We start from the raw sequence: 26,104 nt of genomic DNA, 5'->3' as shown, positions 1-26,104 counted from the left end.
GTACTCTTGAACTGAGTGCACGAGACCTTGCAACAGAAAGAAAGAATCAAGTGGCGGATCGTTCGCCCGCCGAGAACAAAAGACACAAAATAATCATGGCCGTCAACCGGCTGGATCCAAAGAAGCTCAACGTGCTCGTCTACACTGGTGCGCCTCACTTTTTACAACCAAAAAATAAAAATAAAAATAATAAAACTGATATCTCCAGGCCATGGAAGCACGCTCGAGTCGGTCCGGCACTGTCTGTACTCACTCCGGCGCCTGCTCGCTCCAAGCTATGCCGTCATCCCTGTGACAGCCGAGATGATCCTCAAAGAGCCCTGGATCTCGACCTGCGCCATGCTCGTCATGCCCGGCGGCGCTGATCTCGGATACTGCCAGCTGCTCAATGGCCAGGGCAACGCCCGCATTTCCCAGTTTGTGCGCCGCGGCGGCGCGTACCTGGGCTTTTGTGCGGGCGGATACTACGGTAGCAAGCGCTGCGAATTTGAAGTCGGTGATAAGAAGATGCAGGTTATTGGAGAGCGAGAGCTGGCCTTTTTTCCGGGCACGTGTCGTGGATGTGCCTTTGAAGGGTTTGTTTATCATAGTGAAGACGGTGCGCGTGCGCCAGAGTTGAGACCGTCCAAGTCCGCGCTGCCGGATGTTGGAACGGTGCCGGATCTTTTTCGGAGCTATTACAACGGTGGCGGTGTCTTTGTTGATGCCGAGTCGTATGCTGATCAGGGAGTGGAAGTGTTGGCAAATTACACTGAGGAGCTCAATGTTGATCCTGGGCAAGGCGCTGCTGCTGCGGTGGTATATTGCAAAGTCGGCGAGGGTGCCGCTGTCCTGACAGGGCCACATCCAGAGTCTGTATTTTTTTTTTTTTTTTCTACTTGCATATTGTGGATATTTAACTAACAAAATCAGGTTCGCTGCAAGCAATCTTGATAGGTCTGCAGGAGGACCAGAGTATGGAAAACTGATTGACCGGCTTGCAGCCGACGACAAATCGCGGACAGACTTTCTCAAAGCGTGTCTGTCCAAGCTCGGCCTGCAGGTCAATCGGGAAACGTCTACGGTACCGTCCCTTTCTTGCTTACATCTCTCTTCTGTCGAGCCTGAATATACTCGGGCCATTGCGTCGTCATTGGACGAGCTGATCACACGGGAAGAGAGCAAAGAGCTGTTGAAAGATGTCAACGACACCTTTCAGATTGAAAAGTTGGACAAGTTCGGGATGAGAAGTCTCGAAGAAGCTCTACCAGACGAAGAAAATAAAGAAACAAAGGCTGATGCCGCAGAGGACAGAATCATCGATTATAACACGGTCGTCAAACGTCTTCTGATCCACAGCGACGAGGTGCCATCCTCGAAGCTCACGCCGTATTTCAACCATCACGCTTTTTATGCCAATTTACGGCACTATCAGTCGCAGTCCAAGGAAGCCGTGGTTGATTTTGGGAGACATCTCCTGTACGGCGAGGTGGTGACAAGTACGAACACTATTCTTGAAAAGTATGCCCAGCCTTGCACACCGATCTACCTCGATGCGATTGCTAATAGAAATAGAAACACTAAGCTCCTCCGCCACTTACCGACTGGCTTCACCGCAGTAGCGACTGTTCAGGTGGCTGGTAGAGGCCGCGGATCCAACGTCTGGGTCTCGCCAGCTGGGGCTCTGATTTTCTCGACAGTCGTACGCCATCCAATGGAAAAAATGCAGACGGCTCCGGTGGTGTTTATCCAGTACCTCGCAGCCATGGCTGTCGTCCAGGGCATCAAGCGCTACGACAAGGGCTACGAGGACTTGCCAGTCAAGATGAAGTGGCCGAATGATATTTGTATGTCTCGGATTGTAAACCCCCTCAATAGTACTTATTGCTAATCTTTTCCAGATGCTCTGGACCCCGCAAACCCAGACAAAAAACAATATACCAAAATCTGCGGCATCCTGGTCAACTCGCATTATTCGGCCGAGGAATACATTTCCGTAGTCGGCATCGGCCTCAACGCGACCAACGCACAGCCAACCACTTCCCTGAATGCACTCGTCGAGAAATTCGCATCCCCCTCGACCCGAAGAGCAAACCCCATTACACTCGAAAAACTTCTCGCCCGGATTATAACCGTCTTTGAAGAACTATACGCCCGCTTCCTACGCTCCGGGTTCGACAAGACCTTTGAAGAGATGTACTACGACGACTGGCTGCATATGTACCAGATAGTTACCCTGGAAGAAGAAGGGGGCGTGCGCGCGCGGATCAAGGGGATTACGAGGGATTACGGCTTGTTGCTGGCAGAGGAGCTTGGCTGGGAAGACCGGCCGACGGGCAGGGTCTGGCAGCTGCAGAGCGATAGTAATAGTTTTGATTTTTTCCGAGGGTTGGTCAGGAGGAAGGTCTAATATATAATGAAAAGTGTTCAAGTCGTTAGACTGAAAAGGTGGAAAGGTCATATAGAGTCGGTTATGAAAACATATCATTCTATATTAAACTCAAACACCCTGTCTCCCATCCCCAGCGGAATAGGCTGGACCTGTTGATCATACAGCGTCCGCTCGACATATTTGACTCTTCCCTGCGGATCAACCAGCAGCACAGTCTGTTTCTGCGTGCCATACAATCCCGACGTATACCCGGCCAACCCCAACTGTTGGAGATGCGCCATCTCCGCCTCAAACTTGGCGCGGTCTCCGAGCAGCGGGATGAAAATCGACTGCTTGAGCAGTGCCTGGTATTCCTCCTTGACCGGCTCGCATCCTAGTCGGGGCAGCGTGTCCGTGCTAAGCACGTCAAACAAGCGACGGATCAAGTCATCTTCCCCTTCTCCTGGTTCTGCAGCATGCGCGTCGATGGTGCGCTTCATCAGCTTCTCGCCGTTGATAATCTTCGGCCATGTCCTATCGGCAAAAGCGGTGTTGCTGAGGCCAACAGTTTCCCCTTTTTCCTTTGCTATCCACGTCACCCGATCAACGTCATCTGCCATACGATTCGAAATAATGGCCAACGGCTCATTCAGTTTTCCACACACGAGACTGAACCCGCCAGCCCTTTTGGCGACCTGGCTCTCAATCATATCAGCCACAAACTGCCGCGTATCTCGCTTGCTAGTATCACTACTGTCGGGCTGCTCTGTCAAAAAGTTGTTGACGATGGCGCCGCGACTGACGGTGCCAATGGGCACACCGGTCTCACGGTAGTTGGTTAGCACGGCGATGCGCCCTTGTCGCGTCACGCCCATCCAGGTGCCCTGTTCCGGGCGAGCGAGATCGCGAGAGCCGAGGACGTGGCTGTTCGGCTCTTGCCACCATCCTGCTGCTGCTGTTGGGCGGTGGAGGAATTCCTGTTCAATGTTAGTTTGTCCTTTAAAATAAAATAAAAAGAAGAAAGAAAGAAGGAAAAGGGAAAAAGTTACATCTCTGTTATCGATTATGATTAATGGATACGAGGGGTGTGCTGTGGAGATTAGAGCAATGCACATTGTTTTTAATCGTGATTGTTTATTGTTGAATCATCAGACGGCGCGTTAAATGTCCCTTGGAATAAATTTATGATGGCAATAGATGTAGTGGAACAATAGCTGCAGTGATATGTGTATAGTACTCGAGTCGGAGGATACAGCCAGGTTATATTGCCACCGTGGGCTAAGCCGCTTTCGTCTTAGTACATATCTGCCACTGAAAGTCTGAACCAGGTTGAGTGACCTGAATGCGACCTTGAAAAAGTCGACATAACAACCACTATTTTCTTCTTCAAGGGAGGCTGCGGAAATCACATTTAAGTATTATATTTCAAGCACAGACAGTCTTTACAAATTATAACCACAACCATTCGTCAGTAAGAGAGGGCATACGCAACATTTCTTTTCAATTTATATATCCGCAATTTTGGAAAAATGGAAGGCCTTCCAATGCATTTAAATACCGGATCAGCCGCAGCATTGTCAGGTAGTTGGCTTTGATTTTCTTGAAACATGACAATATCATAATCCCAACCATTCATTTCAAAGAAGCCGTTTCCTTAGATGATATCTCCCGGGAAAAGGTTCGTCCAGTAATTTTGGCTCTGTTTTGACCCGTTCAAGTAAATCCAGGAAAATCGTTTTGACTTGTCCGAGATAGTGAAAAATCCAACGACGAGTACCAAGCCCAATGCTGAGCTCCCAGTCAGGATCTTCCATGAGCTCCTCAGTCGCAAGTCCAATAAGTTGCCAATCCACCGGACTGTTGGTCTTTTTGAGATCGTCATATTCAAAGATTAAATCCATCTTACAACAGCTCTTCCAGTAACTTTTGATTCTGAGTAGCCTGTTCAATGATTTCTTGAACTCTAGGCACAATTGTTGGGTTTTCCCACACTGGCAAGGTGTATGGATCGTCCCCTTTAGTTTCGGGTCCACTTGTGTATCCCGAGAAATGCGGAGATGGGTTTGGATCTGAATCGGCTTCATACCCGCAATTTTTCCAAGGTGCCCTTTCCCAAAGCCCGGGGTTTTTAGTCCAAAATTGTTCAATGGCCTTCAAAAATATCTTGAGATTGGCTTCAACCAATCCAAATCCAATAACGCGACCCACTAGTATCCAGCAGTGGGCGTGGACAGGATAGCCTAGCTGTCCATATGGAGCTGTCTTATTATTTTCGGTGTTCAGTATATCGACTGTCTGGAAATTAGTACAGAAGGAAGCCTCGGGGTTTAATAAGTAGCCGATGCGAGCCTTTTGAGGATCACGGGGAAAAAGACGGAAGTTCTCTCTACCGTAATGGTAAAAAGCCATCTGATTAATCCCTGATATGCTGATATAATCGACACATGGCCTATGAATGACTGTTTTTATCTAGGGGTTAGCATGTGTTTCTTTTATTCACCATGTTCTAAGAGACAATCTGCTTACTCGCTCGATAAAAGGATGTCCATAACCAAGGCCGCTTGTGGAAATACATGGTTTCAATATCCTCTGCTTTGACCAAATACGAATGGTCATATTCACTACCCTCCTTGAGATTCTTCCATTCCTCGCGCTCATCTAGTGCTTTAGATGAAGTACATAGAGCCAAAAAGTCTCTTCCACATGTTATACAACATGGATTTGCTATGGTCGGTTTTCAGAATGAGTTTCACGGCCAGCTAAAAGGAAGTTATTAGTTATATTAGAAGGGAAAGATAACAGTTCTTTACACTATTTGGTCGTATTTTGTGACAGGTGCTTATATATTTCCAAAAAGAGCTATGTCATATTAGGCCGCTCATTCATTCCTTTCTGAACTAAAACAATCACACTCCGCGTTAACCACCAGCACCTGGCCTAATAGAGAAATCTGGGGTTATAAATTGATGTTACCAATATGGCCTGTTATTATGGAACGATATATATTATGTATGGTCCGTAACCGTGCCTACAAACTACACCATTGATGTGAAAAACGAGCTGACACGACACAACAAACTTGGAAGAGGGAAAGGAAAAACACGTCACTTTATATTTATTAATTAGCGTACGTCGAAAGGAATATTAATAAAAAGACATTCGAATTCTCTTCTGATATTAAAGAACACTGTAGAAAGGGATATTATCAATTACTAGTGAGAACCGTGATTATAGATATCAATGATGTATTTCAGGGGGGTGTTGATATATCTATACTATCAGCATGTTAGCTGCAAACTAAAAAGCCTTCGTCAGGCCATATTACATGTATTCAACATATACAAGGGTGGCCCACGCGTTTCTGGTTTGTGGGTTCATAAATTCCAAAAATAAAATTCGATTTTTATTGGGTTTCCATATAAATTTATGGTTGCAGAATGGCTGCAAAGTTCAATAATATCAATTGATGTATCAAGATTTTGATGTGCGTGGAACGTTTTTGCAGTTACCTCAAAGACATCCGCAAATTTGTTGTATAGGTAGAGCTACATGTATCGTTACTAAATAACATGTAAATAGTTCCATTTACGACCCAAAGAAAGCAAATCTGCCGCCAAGGGACGACTCTCAAATCCGTCTGGCATGACCATACCCTTCTCGTGATCACTAGGCCCAGTGACAGAAATCACATATGCATAGTCTGCGAAAAACTGGCTTGTAGTTTTAGAATACTCGAGCAGAATTGGATAGGTTTCATTAGAATTACTGCTGCTAAGCATTCGTTTCGAAGCATTGAGCGCCTTGATGGCATTGTCAAAAAGGGTAACGAAGCCGCCGTCGTAGTTGATAATGATGGCCAGCTCAATCCACTTCAGACATCTTCCCGACTGCAAAAATTGCGCCAGCCGGGTGCAAAGCATAGACACCTGCTCAAGATCGTCTTCGTCGAGGTCTGTGGGCAAACTTTCAAGAAAGAATGCACCCCATAAACCATAGGCCATCTCGAAATACGCGCCGGGCTTCTTCCCGAGCCCCTCAATAGTAGGATTAGCGTGCAGGTCTTCCAAAAGGGTTGTTGATTTGACGCAAGACTCAAAATACCAAACACTCGTGTTGGCACGATATAGCTCTTTAAGTACCTGCGGCTTTAGAATCTGTGGTACCCTAATTATTGTCCCGGTCTCTGTTCTTCTGCTCGCGCACTGGTGCACAAATTGCGCAGCAGTCTGATGGACGAATACCACTTTATGTCGAGATTCTTTCTTGATCTGTTTAAAGGTTACCAAGGGAGAGCACAGCCGCCTGGCTAAATCAATCGAGTCGAAAACCGGCTCGCCGCCATTCTCGGCTTGAAAAACAATATCCAGCACTTCCCTGTCCAAGTGCATTCTTCCAACCTGCACAAAATCCAGCATGTCAACCCACAGAAACGCCTGCTGCGAGAGCCGGAGTTCAAGAGGGGAAAACGACTTTTCCATTGTCGCAAATATTCGTGAATGCAGCTGCACGAGACCGTTGGGTATGTTTTCTAGTTGTCGCTGCACCGATGCTGCACTCGGAAGTCGCTGGATTTCATCCATAATCAATCGCGCATAGAGCCATGAGCCATCTGCCGCAGCTGCGACCTTTTGGAGAACAATGCGGCCAAGGGGGCCGCCGCTGATGTGTTTACATCGATACACCCTCTCCTGAACGTACGCCTTGACAGGTCGGCGTACATATGCCGGGACGACGATCAATTCCTTGAGCAATGGCGGGTTTTCTTCATATTGGCTGAAAATGTCCAGTAGATCTGGATCTTCGCGGCTTGTAAGTATGAGCTTTACAACTCCTTTTGATAGCTTTGACGCCGTGATCAGTGATGCCGCAAGAAGAGAGCCATCCTGGCATTCGTCGAGTGCATCTACAACGATGTATAGAAGCGGCTTTTGCAAGTCCTTCCCTAGTGCAAATTGGAAGGCATGGCTGAGGGTTGCAAAAGACTGGGCAGTCTTTTGTCCGCTTTGCAAACGCAGCTTGTCAACCCATGAATAAAGATCGGATCCGTTAGTCTTGGAGAGTAGCTGAGAAAGTAAACTTCGGAGTGCTTGAAGCGGGCGGTTCTTGTTCTCGTCCGTGCCCTTGCAGAAAAAGTATAGCACGTCAGCGTTGGTGGTTTCAATTAAATGGCGTATAATAAAAGCAGTGAGAGTTGATTTTCCATTCCCGGGGGCCCCGCCAATTCTGAGGATTTCGGTCTCTGTTTTTGTCGCAAGAAAAGATTGAACCTCGTTTGTGGTCAAAGCCCAGTCACAACTGCCACTCATGCACTCATTCTCGTGACGATACAAGTCATCTTGCACATCTGCGGGCGACAACCATTCCTGAACATTCGCATAGAGAGCCTTGGTCGTTTCGTGCATGTCGACAGCTGGGCGAGGATCGTGGCTTTCTGCCGCTGGGATAACAGACATCAACTCCTTAGCATACGCACCGGCCGTTGCGGCAGCATACCCCTGCCACTGATTATTCTTATGCGAATCTGCATAATCACTAATTCCCCTGATAACCACAAAAGGCAGGCTGTCGATCAATCCAGCGGCTTCCATCTCAAAGCAAAGAACATCAAGTTCCCTGCGTAGCTGTTCCCTAGTCGCTCCATGCTTCATCACCTGGTCTCCGGACGCAATCAGACCGTAGTGGATGACCGGCAAGGGCTGTTGGCGAGGCTCTCTATTTTTCACACTGCTTGGCTCACAATTTGAGCAGGTGAGCTCATTCTCTGGGTGCTCATACTCTGCTTCATACAGCCTATCGTATTCGACACCGGGATAGGTAAACTGAGGCTTCATAGCCGGATATTTGCCAACCATCTGCAATATAGTCGAAGATATACCATGGCTTTCCATCATATGCCTAGCCTGCAGAATACTCATAGCCGTCAACAGCGCCTCTGGCGGTTTGTTCAGCATCCCAGTACGCACAAAGCGTCCGTTTTGCACCGTCTTGCCAAAATCATACTGAACGACACCCCCAAAAAACCCCGTAGGCTTGCCCACCACGACATCGCCCAGCCGAATATCGTTTTCTACACTAGGTGCTCCGCCTCCGATGCCGACCATCAGCCCGAATTTGAGTCTTTTAAAGGTCGCGAGCATCTGGTGTACCACTCTTGCCGCTGATATCGTGCCCGTGATGCCCGAGGGCAGACATGCCACAACGACATTGTGAGCTCCTATGCGCCCAAGGACGTAATTATTCTGATGGTGCGACTCTGGTTGCAGAGGAAGTGATTCATGGCGCTCGTCTAGCATTGCGCAGGCGACGGCCATCTCTACTGGCAGCGCGCATATCCATGCTATCGTGTAGTCACTGTATGTCCAAATGTTCGAGCTGCCCATCGCGTCCCTTGGTTGTGTGTGGGCAGGTTGGCGTGGTTATCAGACGACGAATTAATGCGCGGAAAGCGATAGGATGTCATATTCTGCTTATCTGGAGGAGCTTTGGAGCTGAAGTAGAGTTCATTTCCATACTTCAGACAGTGATGAGGCGAAAATTTGAAGGATTGACGTGGACGCCAAAACATTGAACCCGCCATAAGCAGGAACCCCGCACCGGCCGTTTTAACTAACAGTACCTATAAATTACATTAATTGAGAAGCGGTTGAAATATTTACATGTTTTCATTTTGGTGACTATCATATTTATATGTTGTAGTGATATCACTCTGAAGCGACTGGACAGAGGTTCTCCCACAAGTTTATCGCTCCATTGGAATTCTCTATCGCCAGATAATCGTCTCTGTTGCTACCAGTGATATCTCCAAACCGAATATCCGAGCCCCCAATACCGACGCCGGAAGCAACTTCGCCCTATTTAGATATACTGTTAGTATCAATTGATTCAATGTTTTCAGGCTATGGGATAGGGCCCTACCCATTCAACCCATACGATCTCTCCACTGTCATTTGCTGTATTCAACCAGACCTTTACTGAACCACTATCAGCACCAACCCAAAGGTAATCAGCTCGACCATCGCCTAGTTAACATGTCAGTTCTATGTATCAGAGCGAAGATTGTGTTGATTTCTCACCATTCATATCGGCAAAGACAACTTCGGACCTGGAAGCGCCTACTCCTGACGCCACAACTCCTTGAGATTTCCAATCGGGCTTGTCACCAGCTCCGTTCAGATATACAGTCAGTGCCCCTGTATCGGACACCCACAAATAGTCGTCACGACCGTCACCGTCAAGATCGGCAAAGACGACACCAGCACCATCATTCCCCATTCCAGATCCAGCTATTTGGTCCTGTGGAATCCACGTAACTCGTCCTGGATACTGACTATCGTTTGAGCCAGCGTTTTTCCAGCAATCCACAGATCCATCGTCGTTGACGACGAGATAATCGGCTCGGCCGTCACCTGTTATATCTCCAAATCGTACCTTGGAGGCATCTGGCGCAACTCCACTGGCGATTTGGTTTTGTGGATACCATATTTGATTCCCACCAACATCCGAGCCCCCGTTTATATAGGCTGACACTGATCCTCCATCGCCAAGGATGAGATAATCGTCCTTCCCGTCACCTAAACATGTACCTAATTAGACTGCGCTGAATGCGGAAAAAATCGAGGGCATATTCTTACCGTCTATATCAGCAAAAACAACATTCGAAGAGCCAGTGCCACTCGCAATCTGGTTGCGCGGGTAAAATGTTGGAGCCGACGAGCAACCTTTGCCAGACGAGGAGCCTGACAAAGGCACAGGAGTTTTTATCCAACCGTTCTGAGACGCAGTTTTGATTGCTGAAAACCACGCGTCGCCCATTTTGATATAGCCCTGATCGAGGGGATGAAGACCATCTATCAGATCGTCCGGTGTAAGCAGGTTGCTCATGTCGACTAGCATCACTTGTTTCCCAGCATTGGCCCGCGCCGACACAATATCTGGAATAGCAGCGTTATATGTTTCCCGACGTGAATTTGAAGTCGAGTCCGCGATGACGATAATCTCTGCCACCAGGACCGCTGCATCTGGACACACGGCCACCACCTCATCGATAAGGTCGCCGAGTCGGTCTGGCGCGGTATCCGGATCCATAGGCCTGTTCATATCATTCGTGCCAGCATGAATAAGAACAACATTGGGGCGCATGCCCGAAAGCGAGCTGTTAATATTCGTCGCAATCTCAGAAATAAGTGCGCCGTTGTACCCTTCGTTGTATGGATCTGGAAGGGCCCCGGAAACTTGGCTCCCAACGATGTGGTATTTTGTTACGTCGTTATCATTCGCAATGTCGTTCCATAGCTGTAGTCTGTACCCATTTCCATCGGCGTTTACGGAGCCTCCTTGATATCCGTGTGTGATAGAATCTCCGACAGGCATGATACGCAGCTCAACTAATTGGCCGTGGCGGGTTAGTATTCTCTGCTTAATGAGCGATCTTTTTTATTGTTTGTGTTCACCTGCCAAAGCACCGACTGCACATAGGAGGCCTAAAAAGGCGGTGGAAGGGGACATGGTGCTTTTCATTTCCGAGTTAAAAAAAAGAAAAGAAAAAAAAGAAGGAAGAATTAAAGAAGAGAGAACATGGAAATCTGATTATGTAGTGTTCCCAATACGTTACAACAAGTAAACTAAAGTTTATGGACATACCACACAATATATGCTAATAATGCTCTCAAAATTTCCTACTTCGGAAATCATTTCGGGCAATGACTAGTGCTGACTTGCTGACCGTGCGCCATGCAACGCTTACTTTAGAACGAGGTTAATAATAAATAAGCATAGCCTTGATAAGTAGTGCAGGTCGTAATAATGGGGCGTTCAGCTGGAAATAAAAGTATAATTTTTAGACAATTCCTTAGCCCATTACATTGATCTGACCACGTTAGGTAACATTATTGTGAACTTGCGGTAATTCTTTCCTCTTACAATTTCAGGAATAAATAAAATAATTTTCTTCAAAATGTTTACTACACAATCGAGGCGTGTGTGGCTTTTTTAGTTGGACTGATATAATGTAACATGGTTGTTTTCAGGCCACCAGCCCGGAATTGAGATCACTAAATCAGGGCTACAGATCTATGTCATTACAGTGGAATGTGATTATATGTTCGGATGTATACCGGGTATTTATGGAATTATCGATCCTATTTATGACTAGCTACGGCGGCGGCCTTGCTTCTTCGCTACACACAGCGCAACCCTGTCGTACTCAACCTGCATCCGCTTTTGTTGCAAGAGAGCAACCAGTTGACGCAGCGGAAAGGCCAATGTAATAGACACTGTTTCACCATTGGCACCAAAGGGGGACGGTACAGTACGCATAATATCCTCAATCGTGTCCGGAGCGATCCAATCAGTAAAGTGGAAGTCGAACGACTCCGGGAATTCGTGATAGCGCGTGCCTTCCCAACTGTGTACGGTCATATGGAAGTCTTCGGTCAGCCAGATACCCCGCTCGTGGTACCAGTTGTATGCATGCATGCAGAGTTCGTGGTGTTCCATTTCCTGGATTTCGGACTCGCAGAGACCCCAGTCGTCTTCGTCGGATGTGTTCTGGGCGGACTGTGGAATGAAGTTAAGCATGGTGATAACCTTGGTCACATTGTCGATTCCTGTCAGCACATGAGTGGAGCTTTGCTGGAGAAGGCTGGGTGTATCAGAGATAGCAAATTCGAGTGCTACGAAAGGTGCCCTGAGTGAGTAGGTTTCGGAAAGAATCCTATCAAGCTCATGCTGAGGGGTATCTGTACCGCCGTACGGAAAACTGCCTATATATTATTAGCTAGAGAATTAAACATGTGTTAGGAAGAAGGGGGAAGCTCACTCTTGCTCCTGACTTTGAAGGAATGTGACAGAAGGGTAAGGCTATTCAACGAATTTTTGAGTTGCCCAACTTGCTCGGTGTTTATAAAGTCCTGTAGGCACTCCAAAATCCATGCATAGCGATATCTAACAACAAAATATCCTGCAACCAATCCTACATCCTTGATCCCGTTCCCGGCCCTGCTTGACCAATGGTCAAACTCTTCTAACGAGGTCTGGAACTTGTTAATGATTATTGGCCCATCGCCTAGAAGCTTTATCCGTTCGATATGCTCACTGGTAACGTCCGCAAGGCGGTCCACGCCTTCAAGGATCTCCATCATCTGGCCGATCACCATGTTGATCTCTTCAGGGACGATTTCGTTATTCATTTTGTGTGGAAGTAGCTGTGTGAAGTAGCTGTGTGAAATAGCTGTGTTGCTGGCCATCGTAATTCAACCAAAGCGCCTATCTGGCGGTTTATAATGGTTGATTTTGACGCTGGAGCGTTTAATAGTGATGGAAATCTCCATTTCCATGGGGTTTTTTTTTTTTTTTTTTTTTTGCCATTTTCATCTCTTTTTATACTGGTGCATCCTTTGACGTGACAAATATACAAAGTGACGCATATTTTCTGTTGGATCAAAGAAGGCGATTTCTTCTTCTTCAACAGATCGGCCTTTTGTTGTAGCTGCTACCTTCTAGAAGAGCGAGTCATTATGGTCGCGTGAAGGTCCCCACCCTGCGATAAAGGCTTATCGCTTCTCCGCCTCAGCTCTGCTGCTCTCACACCACGACGTCCTCTTGACATCCTTTCTCGCACACCCCGCCACACGCCTATCCTGCGACCGATTCCACTTGTTCTTTTTCTTCCTTTTCTTAGTGAGCTGGCCAAAATGTTTGGGATATTTGCAGACCTTCTCTCGTGAGTCTTTGTCTCAACTACAAGTCAGAGTGTGGGGGACAGATATCACCGCGTCTACGACTTCTACTGCTGCTACAAACACGCTGACCGGGTGCCCACCAGATCCATTATCACGATTCTGTTCCCTGCCTTTGCCTCCTTCAAAGCCATCCGGTCCGGAAATCCCGCCCAGCTGACACCATGGTTGATGTACTGGGTTGTGTTGTCCGGCATCTTACTGGCTGAGTCATGGACCGTGTTTATCATTGGATGGTACAAAAGTCCCTTGCCTCACTCCTCACCCGTTTTTTTTTTTTTGCTAACGTAGTTATGTCTATGTGATAGGTTTCCATTTTACAGCTGGATCCGTCTGGCGGTACTTTCGTACCTTGTTCTCCCACAAACCCAGGGCGCCCGAATCCTCTTTCAAGAATACGTCGACCCTTTCTTCGAACAGCATGAGCGTCAGATTGAGGAGTTGATTGGCCAGGGTCACGAGCGTGCAAAGGCTCTCGGGCTTCAGTACTTTTACCGGCTGGTTGATCTGATCCGGGAAAAGGTGCTGGGGCTGCCACCTCAGCAAACTGCGACCGCTGCGCCTCCGCATGCCACCGGTGCTGCCGGATACGCCCAGTCGCTGCTCTCTCGCTTTAACCTACCGACGACGATTGTAAACAATGGACAAGGCTCCGGAGGCGACTGGTTTTCTCTGGTCACGTCGGCCATGACGACGGCGACATCGACGGGCCAAAGCCGCGAAGTGCAGGCCGAGGAGCTCTCTGCAAGCGGGATCCTGCACTCGGACAAGGTTGCCAGTCTGTCGCGATCCGACAAGGCCAAATTCTACTCGTCGCAGCGAGAGCGCCTCGAGGTGCTTGTGTCGGCGCTCCAGAAGGAGGAACACAAACTGGGCTCGGACGAGGACCTGGCCTACGGAGCGCACAGCGGTCTACGTAAGAACACGAGCGAGCACTCGTTTGACCAGATCGACTCGGACGATCTCAACGGTATCCCTGGATCGCGCACCTCGACGCAAGAAGATAGCTGGACCGGCCGGTGGTTTGGAGGACAGTCTTCTTCTACGACCAAACGGACAGTGTCTTCAGAATCCTCTGGCGCCGACTTTGCGGCGCGAGCAGTGGACGAGATCAGCCGGGCATCTGGCTTTACGAGATAGACCTTTCCCCTCCTTCTTTTTCTCCCTTAAAACTAGCTATTTTGTTCTCTAGATTGAAATGGATTTGCTTCATTTGCTTTGTCTTGTCTTTGTTTCCGCAATAAGTATAGTCAGGCAATAAGAGAATGATATCACATGTTTGCCTCACGCCTCGAGCCAATCAGCACAGAAAGACTCCGGCTAGACGCGGAAAAATGGGCCGATCGCGAGGGTGAAGAAAGAGGAAATAATAATAATTAAAAGGTCTTAACTAGTAATTACTCATTCTTAGTAATTGCTTAATGCTGTCTGGTGTCGCACCGAATACGGACTGGGCGCAAATGGGGATATCGCTAATCTCCGACAGGGCAGGAAAAAATATCAATAATACAAATAATATCACAGTTACAGCACTTGGCAAGGCGCAGCAATAATAAATGTCAGCCCTTGGTAAGATCCGCTTCAGCTGAGCAATGGGATTATAATAATATTTAATATAAATATCTGACAGAATAATAGTAACTGATAACCAGAGACAAGGCTAAACCCCGGCTGCGTTGCTGGTCCAATACGTATTCCGAGACCGCGTTACGTCAACTGATGTGATTCGGTTGCCACTTTTGCATGGCGAGGGTGAATCTTTTGGGACAGTTAACTGACTAGTTAACTGGTTGATCAGCAGTGATGCAGTCAGACGTATGGTATCGATAGGCGATAGGCAGTAATGCAAGTCTGTCAGGCGCGGCTCTGTTTTACCAGCAAACAAAATAAAAAAAACACAAAGTAAAAGAAACAAGGTAAAATAAAACAAAGTAACGAATCAGCAATAATAGGCGCAAACAGCAGGGATCAAAAGAAGAAAAAGAAGAAGAGGAAGGTATTGTATGCTGTTGTTGTCGCCGCCTTCGCCCGGGCTAAACCCAGTTGATCCGTCGCCCGTCATGCCGCCCCGAATTTTTCTCTCTCTTTTCTCACCACCACGACTGGGTTTTTTTAATAAATCATCCCTCATATCCTCTCCTCAACCCATCTTTGGCTTGTAGAGGACCTCTTTCTGTGTCTATTTTTTGTGTCCAGAAGAGGAGAATACCGCCGATACTGCACTCCCCCCAGTATCGCCGCCCCTTGTCTGCCTGCTTGTGTGTTGTGCGGCCTGGAAATCCACAGCCACTCCTTTGGTGAGTCTTTTTCGCTCTCTCCCCTCCTTTTGTGTGTCGGGCCCAGAAAGAGATATTTATTTCTCGCCGCTGCTATTGTCTCTGTCAAGAATATCTCTCCTGATTCGTTCTCGATTTTATTATTATTTTTTTTCCTGCTCGTGGTCGCTTCTGCCCGGAAGCAATTCACTGCCCAGCCCGACTTTTTTTTGTCTTTTTTAAGAAGCAGCCGAACATCTCGTGCAACTCGACCTTCTTCTTCCTCTCCTTCTTCATATATTTTGCATTTCGCTTTCATATCGAAGACGCGACTAATGACCTCCATCTCTCCAGCGCAACGCCACGACGCTGCCACCACCACCCAGTCGACCGACCCTGAACCTGCCTCGGCGCACCATGGGAAATCGCCCTCTACATCTACTCCAGTAAACAACAAAGTATCGATGCAGAGCAACCAGCCAGCCGGAGTGACCATCGTGAATGGCGCTCCTTCGTCCCAAGGCGATAACCACCACACCAGAAAACAGTCGGTAACCATCAGCTCTGCTGGAACCACTGGCTATCTCCCCAACGGCGGCCCTGCTGCCGGTTCCAATCGCAACAGCATCCAGTTCGGTTCGCAAGACCAGCAGGCTTCTCCTGCCATGGCCTCGCTCTCCATCCCCCCCGGCGGCCAGCCTCAAGCTGGCCTAGGCGTTGCGCAACCTGCCAATCCTCGCGCGACTTCGCCCTCGACTTCCCCTGCGCCGATTCCCCAGCCTGCCTCGAGCGGCGGTCGTCCACCATCCACCTACCAGATTCAAGGAAACGCGCCGAACTTTGGCAGCTTTGGTGACTCTGGTGATAATGTAAGTTTGGACAACTCGTTTTTTGCCTGCTCTCTACGGCAGGACCACAGCTAATCAATCATTATTCTCAGCGCCAGGTACGACCAAACCAGCCACCGATGGGCCCTGGACCCCAGGCCACCCACCTCCGCCGTGAATCTTCTCAATCCGCGCATAGCGACATGGCCGGCCACATTCCTGGCGCGCCAGCTGGCCCCGGCCGTGGCGGCTATCCACACCAAGGCGGACGCGGCCGCGCCTACTCGCAGTCCGGATACCAGAACCAGATGGCCTTTTCTCCGACTCCTCCCTTTCGGTCGACACAGAATGCTCCTCGCGGTGGCGGCAACATGGCGCCTCAATTCCACGGCCCCAACCAAGGACGACCCCTTGGTCCTTACCCGAACTCGCCACACCAAGCTGCGCGCAGCCCTGCAGTTCAGAACGCCCACCCTGTGACGCCACAGATGAACCAACCACCTATGGCACACAACCAAGTACCAGGCCAACCCTATGGCTCGTACAACCAACATATGGGACCCCAAAATGTGAGGAACAACCGCAATCACACTCTACCTAGATCGTTCAGGAACCCCAAACCACGACCCAATCTTGGAGAGTCTCCGAAAACGAAGAGTTTTCAAGGAACCCGTGGACAGCGAGACTCTTCCGCACCCTTACATTTGAAACATCCTCTACCTCCCACTCCTCCAATCGCCCTACACCCCCAAAATTTTCCCAATCTAGCCCCAGAAACAGGAGAATTTGAGCAATATCTAACATTGTTGAAAACCCAGAATTATCCCCACGGCGGCTACGACCCGAACTACTACTATGGAGCGGCATATGGCATGCAACAGAATATGTACATGCCGCCCTCCCCGCAACCTCGACCCGGCGTTCCTTATGCCCCCCAGGCACCCTACATGGGAAACCAGTACCAAGCCGGTGGTGTTCAGCCTCCTGCACAGTCTACTCCCTTGTCGAGGAACCCGTCGCAGGTCTCTAATGACCGACCGGGCTCTAGCCTTGGTCAAGGACCTGCTCCCACAGGTGCCCCCGCTTCTGGACATGCTCACACTGCTAGCAGGTCATCGAACAGCCCCGCTCCTCAGAAGAGCACTTTCGTGATTCCCACCCCGAAGAAGAGTGCTATCATCATCAAAGACCCGAACAGCGGTGCCGTCAAGTCGTTCGACAAGCAGCAACCGGCCTCGCCAGCTCGCGCTACTCCATCGCCCGTCAAGAACTCGGCTCCCACACCACCACCTCGTACCGCCAGTGGCCCTGACCACTCCCGCACAGATAGCAAGTCGGTGAAGACGGACGAGGAGAAGAAGAAGGAGCTCCGCGATGCAGTTCGTCTGAAGATCGAACAGGAGGAAGCCGAGCAGCGTCGCAAGGAAGAGGATGCTAGGAAGGCCGTTGAAGGTCTCTCTCTTGAGGAGAAGACCGAAGACAAGCCCAAGGAGCCGGTTGCCGAACCAGTGACTGAGGCCAAGGCCCAGCCACCTGTCGAGGCAAAGAAGGCCGATGAAAAACCTGCCCCCGCCGCAGAGGAAGAGATTGACTTTGATGCCATTGAGCGCGAGCTTGCTGAAATCGAAGCCAAGGAGCTTGCGGCAGAAGCCGCATACTACAAGGCGAAGGAGGAGAAAAAGGCTGAGGAAGCCCGGAAGAAGAAGGAAGAGGACGACGCTTATGAGCGCAACATGAAGCAAGCCGAGCGCGAGGCTGAGGCTATCGAGGAAGCCCGTGCCAAGAAACTGGAAGCTGGAGGTGCTGACGACAGCTCGAAGAAGAATGTCGAAGGTTTCGCCTCGCTGCGCAAGGCCGGCGAAACCGCAACTCCCGACGATAGTGGTGCTGCTACACCTGCATCGGATGCTTCTATGGGACCTCCATCGAAGCCGGCCAGCGTGACGAAAGCAAAGCCTGGCCCGCTCAAGCTCGAAACCACCAAGGCTGTCGAGCCTCCTCAGCCAAGTGCTGCTCTGAAGTCTCTTAGCAGCGCCAAGTTTTTGGAAAGCTTGTCAACCGTGACTTATCCTTCCACAATTGTTTCTCCCAGCCCTGCTCTCAACGACAATGCGCCTTCGGACCGCAAGTTCAAGTATAACAAAGAGTTCTTGCTTCAATTCCAAAATGTCTTCAAGGAGAAGCCTACTTTGGATTGGGACCAGCGCGTGCGCGAGACTGTTGGCGACAGTGGTGATTCATCCCGGCCACAGTCCGCTCGTACCCCCGGAATGACTAGCAGAAGCACTTCCCGACAAGGCATTCCCCCAATTGGCAGCTTCAATTTCCCAGTCGGTGGTACATCAAAGGGTGGCTTCCCCAACCCTGGCCGTACCCCTTCTATGGGAGGTGGATCGTTCGTGCCATTTGGCCGTACTGGATCTATCGGACCAGGGTCACTCGGCAGCCGCCCAGGCTCGTCTGCTGCTCTGCACAATATGCCACAATCTCCTCGGACAAACTCCAGGGCTGGCACTCGCTCGTCCAGAAAAGGTGACAAGCATTCCGGCAAGAGGGAAGAGGAGACCAACAAGTCAATGCCTCTTACTGCGGGTGGCTCTGTCAAGCCTCTTGCTCTATCAACTACCGGGTGGAAGCCTCGCAGCATTGGTCAACAAACTACTGGCCCCACGCCAGGTGGTGAGGGCACCACTTACATGGCCCCTGACGTCGTCCAACGGAAGGTGAAATCCAACTTGAACAAGATGACCCCGGAGAACTTTGATCGTATCTCGGAGCAGATCCTTGTGATTGTCTCTCAGTCTAAGGACGAGACCGACGGCCGCACCCTGCGCCAGGTCATTCAACTCACGTTCGAAAAGGCCACTGACGAAGCCCACTGGGCTCCAATGTATGCCAAATTCGCCAAGCGCATGCTCGAAAGCATGAGCCCCGACATCAAGGACGAGAGCATCCGGGATAGGAACGGTAATGTCGTTGCTGGCGGCAACCTGTTCCGCAAGTACCTCCTCAACCGCTGTCAAGAGGAATTTGAACGTGGCTGGAAGGTCAACCTGCCTGATAAGCCCGAGGGTACAACCGAAGAAATTGCTATGATGTCGGACGAATACTACACCGCAGCTGCGGCCAAGCGTCGTGGTCTTGGTTTGGTCAAGTTCATTGGTGAACTCTACAAGCTGGGCATGTTGACAGAGCGCATTATGCACGAATGTGTCAAGAAACTCGTTGATTACGAGGGCATTCCCGACGAAGCTGAGGTGGAGAGTTTGACGAGTCTTCTGCGCACCATTGGTGCCAGTCTCGATGCTTCTGAGAAGGGACATGCTATGATGGACGCTTACTTTGGCCGCATCACAATGATGATGGACACGCCCGACTTGCCCAGCCGTCTCAGATTCATGCTTTTGGTGAGTGCTGGACAATTTACTTTACAATTCATATCAAGGTGTAATGACTAACGGAATTTATAGGATGTTGTTGACTTGCGTCGCGCAAACTGGGTATCGAAGGGCGGTGACAAAGGCCCCAAGACCCTTCAAGAAATCCGTGAAGAGGTATGTTACTCCCAAAGACTTACTCCAACTAGCTTAAATCATAATCTGACTTTTGATATAGGCTGCTCGCGCCCAGCAGGCAGCTGAAATGGAACGTATTCGCCAACAGAGCAACCGAGGCGGCGGCCGTATGCCTATGGGTCGTGGTGATGCCCGCAACTTCTCAAACGACTACCGCAACCAAGCTCCTCCGCCTGATTTCGCTTCCAGCAAGGTTGGCACCGACGATCTCCGCCGTTTGAAGACGGCCCGAACTGCCAACCAGCCCATGTCGTTTGGACCATCCAGCATGTTTGGTTCTCGTAGCAACAGTGGCCGTAAGAACCTGGGCCCTGGTGGCAACCTGGTTCGCGGTGGTGAGGACAGCGGAGCAAGCAGCCGTACCGGCACTCCGCCAGCCGGAAAGAAAGAAGAAAAGGAGTCTATGAATGCATTCAGGTAAGATGACATTGTTATACTCTACTTGAAAAAAAAACTAACGCGTCTACTTTTTCAGTGCCTTGGCCAGTCTCGAAGATAACATGGCAACATCCCCCCCGTCGAATCCCAATTCCCCCGAGTTGAAGAAATCTCAACCAGTGAAGAGCGAAGAAGCGGCTTAGATGCGAAAAAAAAAAAAGAATGAAAAAAAAGAAGCAAAACAAAATCCATACCCAAGATAAAGTCATCTTTCTAGCATCGCATTTCATGCATACATACATTACTCGGTTTCGGAAAGACAAAAGTTTGGGTGTCACACTACTTTTTTTCTTCTAATATACATCTTGCCTGCTTTTTTTCTCTTCTTCTTTTTTGGGATATTTTAATACATCAACCTCTTTTTTATTTCTCTCTTCGTCACCATCATTATTCTTCTTTCGAATCACACACAAAGAGCAGGGGTGTGTCTTTTTCACATATGAAGCCTCTTCTTGACTTTGTCTATGATCTTCTTTTTTTCCCTCTCGGATTTTTTCTAATAAGACACTTTTCTTATTTACTTTTTTCATACCCCTCCCTCGCCTTGCTGATTCTATTTTTTCCTTTGGAAAAAAACATGTGAAAGAGACGAGGACAAAAGCGATGAAAGAAAGGGGGCATGATGATGGTTGGTGGTGGTGATGGAAGAAAGAAAACTCGGGGAACTTTTTTTTTTTGGGGCTCGCACCCAATGTGTAAAATAACTCTTCTTGTTGCTTTTATTTTTCTTCTTTCCGTTTCTTGCAAACTAGTTTGCATGCTACTGTTACTGCTTTTTGTTTTTTTGTTGTTGTGTTGTCTTGTCAATACCCGGAGAAGAACTGATGAGTGTTCTCCTTTTTTTTCTGTCTGCTTTCTTCTCGTGTTTCGTTTTGCTGCTGTTGTTGATGATATTTAAAGTGGTTCAATCAATATATTCATTTTCAGAAACTCATGATTTTTCGTGTTGTATTGTATCGTCAGGGTTTTTTTTTATATTTGTAGAAAGTCAAGTACATGTAATTTCAAATGACATCTACATGCATCTTTCAATATTTCATTGCTGTAGCGTCTCGTTGATGACAAGAGTTTTGTCTGGCTGGCATTTTCAATATCCTCACGCCTTCAAGAATATATATGTAAAACTAGAGAATAATGACAATAACAACAACAAAAAAATTGTGGAAAAGAGTCCATTTTCGAATCAAACGCTATGTGTTGTACCCATAATCCAATTGTAAAATATACCATGTTATTCAATCCATGTTTTTCGATGGGATAGAATAATGAAAAAAAAAAAAAAAGAGAGGAGACAAGGGGAGAGAGGAGAAGATAGAATTAATGGGTTGTATCAATATGACGACAGATAAAAAAAGACAGACAGGTGTCATGAAGCATCCGCAAGCTGAAGTTTATTCGGAACGACCGTTTCGGTATCGGTATCGTCTGTGTCGGTGGTAATAGAAGTTGCTGCTGCTGCTGCTGTTGCTTTTGGTGATGATGATGATAGGTTGGTTGTTGAATCCGTTGAATTATTTTCTAGAATTGCACCGCCTCCTCCCTCGCCATCGCTGTCACTATCTTCGCTATCTGGCGGAGTGTCGAAATTGGATACGCCCGGGCTTTTCAGCACGCGGGTGTTGACAGTGATATCCTCTTCGTCTTCCTCTTCTTCTTCGTCGTCGTCTTCTTCTTGTGGTGAGGGCTGTGGCGTTTCGGTGCGGATATTGTCGTCGTCGACTGACCCCGCGCTGGACAATTTGGAGTCGCTGCCTGTGTGAGCATGTCGGAAGCGGCGAGGAAGCCCAACGGCTTCGGCGACGGCGGCGGCTTCTTCGTCCGGTTGTTTGGAGACATTGGTGTCGCGCTTGACCTGTGGGCTGCTGAATAACCCGCTGCCTCGTTGCTCGCTGAGCTGGAGGATGTTTCCGTAGCTGCGACGATTCGGGTCGGCGAGGCGTTTTTGTTTCTTCTTCTCGCGCTTGGTCGACGGCCGCACGACCACGACGGGGATGGGTGACTGTTGGAGACAGTACTTGGAAACAGAGCCTGGTAAGAGGCCCTGCATTCCGCTGAGGTTGCGGCCGCGGGTGCCGACAATCAGAATCGCCGGTTCGTAGATTTGAATCTACATGGCATTAGTTATTAGTGTACAACGGGTGACAATTGGTTGGTCCTACCATTCGCTGGATAATCTCCTGGACCTTGCCGACAGCAAGCTCCAACACGAGACTGATGGCCTTTTCATCATGATGATTCTTTTCCATCACTTGTTTCAAAATATTCTCCGCCTCTTGACGGTATCTGCCCTCGTCGACGCTGGCATCACTGGCGATTTTCGAGTCCTTTTCCACCACCCGCAAACAAATCACCTCGTCGCCGTCGTCCACCAGCTCGTCAATAAGCCACTCGAGAGCGAACTCGGAATAGTCATTTTGATCAGTGCCGCAGAGAAAGGTACGGCCCCGTCGCGTAGCCTGGTAATTCTTGTGCTTGTAGTTCAGCGTGAAGGAGAAATCGGAGGCGTCTCGATTGTCAAAGGTGTCAAATGATACACCACGGTGGTAGGAGCTGAGCCGCCTGTTAGCAATGGGATTCGTTAGTAGAAGAGGTAACAAAAAAAAAAAGAATAAAATTAAAATTAAATCCAAAGTACTCACCTAGGGGGCGGCGGAGAAGGCATTCTCCTGCCTAGGGTTGGTGTTTGTCTTCCCCCATTTCCAACAAGACTTTCAGGCGCCTGGCTGTCCGAACCACTGGACTGTGCAGATTTTCTCCTGGGAGCATCCCCGCCCAAAAACGATATTCGTCTATCAGACTTGGAACTTTGGGAGCTCTCGCCGGAGCGTGTGGATTCGATTTCGTTGCCTGGAAGGCTGATGGAGGGGGTGCTGGCGTCTGGAGAAGTGGGTGCGGCGGCGGCGACGGCGGCGGAGGAGGCAGCCTCGACAGGCGAAGTCATGTTGCAAAGTGTTGTTTGGTCTCTTTGATGCGGCCAAGCAGAACGGTGCGATGTAGTATTTCCTTCAAACGAAATGAAGCAGTATAGCTGGCCATATAATCCGATCAAGAAGAATGGCAGGGTCGTGACAGCATGTGACGAACTTTCCCCAGGGTGGGGGGACTGTTTGGATGGGGCTTGTTGAATGCTCAGCCACAATTGGCAACGGGCAGTAGTAAGAGAGCGCGTATGATTTCCTCGTCAGCCAAGACAGACCAAGGTCAGATGAGGCGAGTGGGTTCTGATGCGCTGGAACTGGTGGCTGGAAATGTGGTTGTTCTGTTTCTGTTCTGTTGTATCCTGTCTGTCCGAGCGACCGACCTAGAATCAACAAGAAGAACCGACTCGGGTTTGATGGGAGCGCGAGACGAGTAGGCCACTACAGCACAGCAGAGATAGATGCAAATAACGGTAGCACTGTGCTTGAGACTGAAAGCGAGGTTGAGGTCGATACAGGGCGAAGGGCCTGGACTGGTTGGTTTGGTTAGGCATCAAGGCTGCCTGGTCAGCCCGCAGTTAAGGTAGGTTGCGGGGCTGCCGCTAGCCTCCTGTGGTTGCGCAACTACGTACTTGGAAATAAATAATTTGTTATTATTATTAATAATATGGTATTAATATCAACCCACCTCAGACCATTGACTCGGCTATGTAGCGCAATCGTTGCAATTTCATGGCTATCTATCTACTAGTATGTACATCGATGGTGCTGGGGAAAAGTTGACCACGTGACCCCCGATATGAATTGCACGTGGCCACGGACACATTTATTGACAATTGTCAGACATTGTCAGACAGGAGGCCATTGGCATTCGCGCACTGTGCAGGCGTTCATGGCCCGGGCGACATTTGTCAATCCTTGACACGTCGCGAGACGACAAGCTAATACATCTCACGTATGAGGTCTTGCTCGCCGGCTGATCCCCGAAGGCTGAGGTCGGCAACATCTCAGTTTCCGTAATCGTCTTGGTGTATTATTATTAAAAAACAAGCAGTCTCGGCCATTCTATGACGGAAGACTGGGGCTCATGGTAGGAACTTTACCTATAAAGAAAATAGTGACAACGCGATTTGGCCGCTTGTTGAGCCCGAGGTTGTTGAGAAGGTGGCCGGTTTGCTAACCCTGATGGGATTACTCCGTACATACTAGTCCTGCTGCGACTGTATCATTGGGCCGATCATCGTCTCGCCTGTAGAACGTGCCAAGCTATCATGTGGAGCTGCAGCAAATGGCAAATGGTGGATTGGCCACCAGGCGCAGCCGTACAATAATAATAATGCGACGCCGAAACCATCAACAATAAAAAACCGTCTGCTTTTTATCCAAGTAACAACTCCCCGTCTTGATGGATTGCAGTCGACTTCCACCTGCCCTGTGACGCCCGACTTGTATTATCTCATACCCCTCCCCTCGCCCGTTTGATTAGCAAGCATGGGCCAGCCGAGGCAAAAGACGGTGGCGGTTGTTGGGACAGGCTTGACCGGTCTGGTTACGGCTCATCTGTTGCATCAAGATGTCCAACAGCGATACGCCGTGAAAGTCCTAGAAAGGGTACGTTGAGTTCGTTCTTTGTCGCAAGCAAGCACAGGCAGAAACCAAGGAGAAAAAAAGTACTCCGGTAACTAGCCACAAGCCCATGCTGATCCAGGAACCAGAAAGAAGAATGTTCACTGAGCGCCGAATCAATCGCCCTCCCTGTATCAAAAGATGGCGCCACCAAATCCGAATGGGCTGATGTGCCAATGCGCGCTTTTGCAGGCGGCTTTTATAGGAACCTGGTGCGACTGTATGATTACCTAGGCGTGCAGTACCATAGCCAGCAATTCGTATTCAGCTTCTCGCGCCTGACGTCGACAGCGAGCGTGCCGTATATGGCGCATGCTTCCAACTTCCATGCACTGCCGCCCGTTCCTCACAATGTCGACTTTTTTGCGTGGCTGCTAGAAGCTTTGTATGCTATTTTCTTCAACATATGGTTCACATTGTGTGTGTACTATCTCTCCCCAGTCGAGCATTCGTCTACTCGACCGGCTGAAAGATTTGGCGACTACCTGCAGAGGGGTTTTCTGCCGCAGTATTATGTGTCCCATTATTTATTGCCTCTCATGTCGAGTGTCTGTACCTGCTCGCATCAAGAACTGCTGGATTTTCCAGCCTCTGATGTTCTGCAATACAAGCGCCGCACCCACGGACAGCCACATTATGTGGTTGACAGTGGAGTGCGCACTGTCCAGGATCGGCTATCTCGTGGACTCGACATTAGTTTTGGTGTTAGCCTCAGTCGAGTGTTGCCCAAGTCGGACGGAGTTGAAGTCCATTACACCAACGCTGCCGGAATCACGAGCGTGGAATCATTCGACTTGGTTGTCCTTGCAATTTCACCAGACGTCGTTGCGGCCGTTTTCGAGCCCCTCAAAGACAAAATGGAGCGAATTCCGACCACCGTTGTAGACACTGTCGCACACAACGACACGAAAACGCTGCCTATCCTGTCTAGCGGCGAGCGTCCAGAACAGCGTCAAAGCATTCACTTTCGTTCCAGCAAGGACGGCACCGAAGCAATTCACGAACAGTCTCTGTCTTCATTCATTGTCACTACCAACCCGCTGACTCCGATCGATTCATCCTCGGTCTTGAAGTCAGCCACATTCACTCGCGTGCTTCGCAGCCCCGAGAGCCGAAGAATCGTGAATGATATTTTTGCCGAGGACAGCGCGAATCAAGATGGCACAGATGAGAAGAGCACGAGGCTATGGCGAAACGGCGACGATGGGATTTATCTGGCTGGTGGATGGTGCTGGGACGGGATGGTCCTGCTGGAGGGATGCGTCGTATCTGCAATGAGAGTGGCCTCCGACCTCGATGTTGCCATTCCATGGATGTGAGGATTTTGCCAGAGCTGCATGACGTTATGAAATTTCAAGCGAAGCGAGGAACTACCCAGT

At 49.2% G+C, this 26,104-nt stretch overlaps 9 protein-coding genes across 9 annotated transcripts; 4 read left to right on the top strand and 5 right to left on the bottom strand.

Annotated features, from left to right (window-relative positions):
• Positions 1–95: 95 nt before the first annotated feature.
• TRUGW13939_01850 (uncharacterized protein) lies at positions 96–2,389 on the top strand (the record flags this gene model as incomplete). The annotated part of the gene is made up of 5 exons (XM_035485047.1): positions 96–147; positions 209–851; positions 913–1,500; positions 1,555–1,826; positions 1,881–2,389. The coding sequence occupies 5 exons, from the start codon at positions 96–98 to the stop codon at positions 2,387–2,389; spliced, it is 2,064 nt and encodes a 687-aa protein (XP_035340940.1).
• A 74-nt stretch (positions 2,390–2,463) lies between these two features.
• On the bottom strand, positions 2,464–4,759 carry TRUGW13939_01849 (uncharacterized protein; the record flags this gene model as incomplete). Its single annotated transcript, XM_035485046.1, has 4 exons — positions 2,464–3,327; positions 3,909–4,003; positions 4,128–4,207; positions 4,257–4,759. 4 exons carry the CDS (start codon positions 4,757–4,759, stop codon positions 2,464–2,466), a joined length of 1,542 nt encoding a protein of 513 aa, XP_035340939.1.
• A 1,151-nt stretch (positions 4,760–5,910) lies between these two features.
• On the bottom strand, positions 5,911–8,730 carry TRUGW13939_01848 (uncharacterized protein; the record flags this gene model as incomplete). Its single annotated transcript, XM_035485045.1, has 1 exon — positions 5,911–8,730. The coding sequence occupies one exon, from the start codon at positions 8,728–8,730 to the stop codon at positions 5,911–5,913; it is 2,820 nt and encodes a 939-aa protein (XP_035340938.1).
• A 321-nt stretch (positions 8,731–9,051) lies between these two features.
• TRUGW13939_01847 (uncharacterized protein) lies at positions 9,052–10,855 on the bottom strand (the record flags this gene model as incomplete). Its single annotated transcript, XM_035485044.1, has 5 exons — positions 9,052–9,201; positions 9,266–9,369; positions 9,424–9,921; positions 9,982–10,734; positions 10,801–10,855. 5 exons carry the CDS (start codon positions 10,853–10,855, stop codon positions 9,052–9,054), a joined length of 1,560 nt encoding a protein of 519 aa, XP_035340937.1.
• A 642-nt stretch (positions 10,856–11,497) lies between these two features.
• TRUGW13939_01846 (uncharacterized protein) lies at positions 11,498–12,537 on the bottom strand (the record flags this gene model as incomplete). The annotated part of the gene is made up of 2 exons (XM_035485043.1): positions 11,498–12,111; positions 12,168–12,537. The coding sequence occupies 2 exons, from the start codon at positions 12,535–12,537 to the stop codon at positions 11,498–11,500; spliced, it is 984 nt and encodes a 327-aa protein (XP_035340936.1).
• Positions 12,538–13,041: 504 nt separating this feature from the next.
• TRUGW13939_01845 (uncharacterized protein) lies at positions 13,042–14,226 on the top strand (the record flags this gene model as incomplete). Its single annotated transcript, XM_035485042.1, has 3 exons — positions 13,042–13,070; positions 13,173–13,322; positions 13,395–14,226. 3 exons carry the CDS (start codon positions 13,042–13,044, stop codon positions 14,224–14,226), a joined length of 1,011 nt encoding a protein of 336 aa, XP_035340935.1.
• Positions 14,227–15,676: 1,450 nt separating this feature from the next.
• Positions 15,677–20,324, top strand: TRUGW13939_01844 (uncharacterized protein; the record flags this gene model as incomplete). The annotated part of the gene is made up of 5 exons (XM_035485041.1): positions 15,677–16,210; positions 16,282–19,575; positions 19,639–19,722; positions 19,784–20,160; positions 20,219–20,324. 5 exons carry the CDS (start codon positions 15,677–15,679, stop codon positions 20,322–20,324), a joined length of 4,395 nt encoding a protein of 1,464 aa, XP_035340934.1.
• Positions 20,325–21,547: 1,223 nt separating this feature from the next.
• Positions 21,548–23,122, bottom strand: TRUGW13939_01843 (uncharacterized protein; the record flags this gene model as incomplete). Its single annotated transcript, XM_035485040.1, has 3 exons — positions 21,548–22,288; positions 22,341–22,731; positions 22,821–23,122. 3 exons carry the CDS (start codon positions 23,120–23,122, stop codon positions 21,548–21,550), a joined length of 1,434 nt encoding a protein of 477 aa, XP_035340933.1.
• A 1,468-nt stretch (positions 23,123–24,590) lies between these two features.
• TRUGW13939_01842 (uncharacterized protein) lies at positions 24,591–26,044 on the top strand (the record flags this gene model as incomplete). Its single annotated transcript, XM_035485039.1, has 2 exons — positions 24,591–24,710; positions 24,815–26,044. The coding sequence occupies 2 exons, from the start codon at positions 24,591–24,593 to the stop codon at positions 26,042–26,044; spliced, it is 1,350 nt and encodes a 449-aa protein (XP_035340932.1).
• Between the last annotated feature and the right edge of the window lie 60 nt (positions 26,045–26,104).

Source organism: Talaromyces rugulosus, chromosome I (assembly GCF_013368755.1).
Source record: "Talaromyces rugulosus chromosome I, complete sequence".
NCBI classification, from domain to species: Eukaryota; Fungi; Ascomycota; class Eurotiomycetes; order Eurotiales; family Trichocomaceae; genus Talaromyces; species Talaromyces rugulosus.
This window is presented reverse-complemented; position numbering and strand designations above follow the sequence as displayed.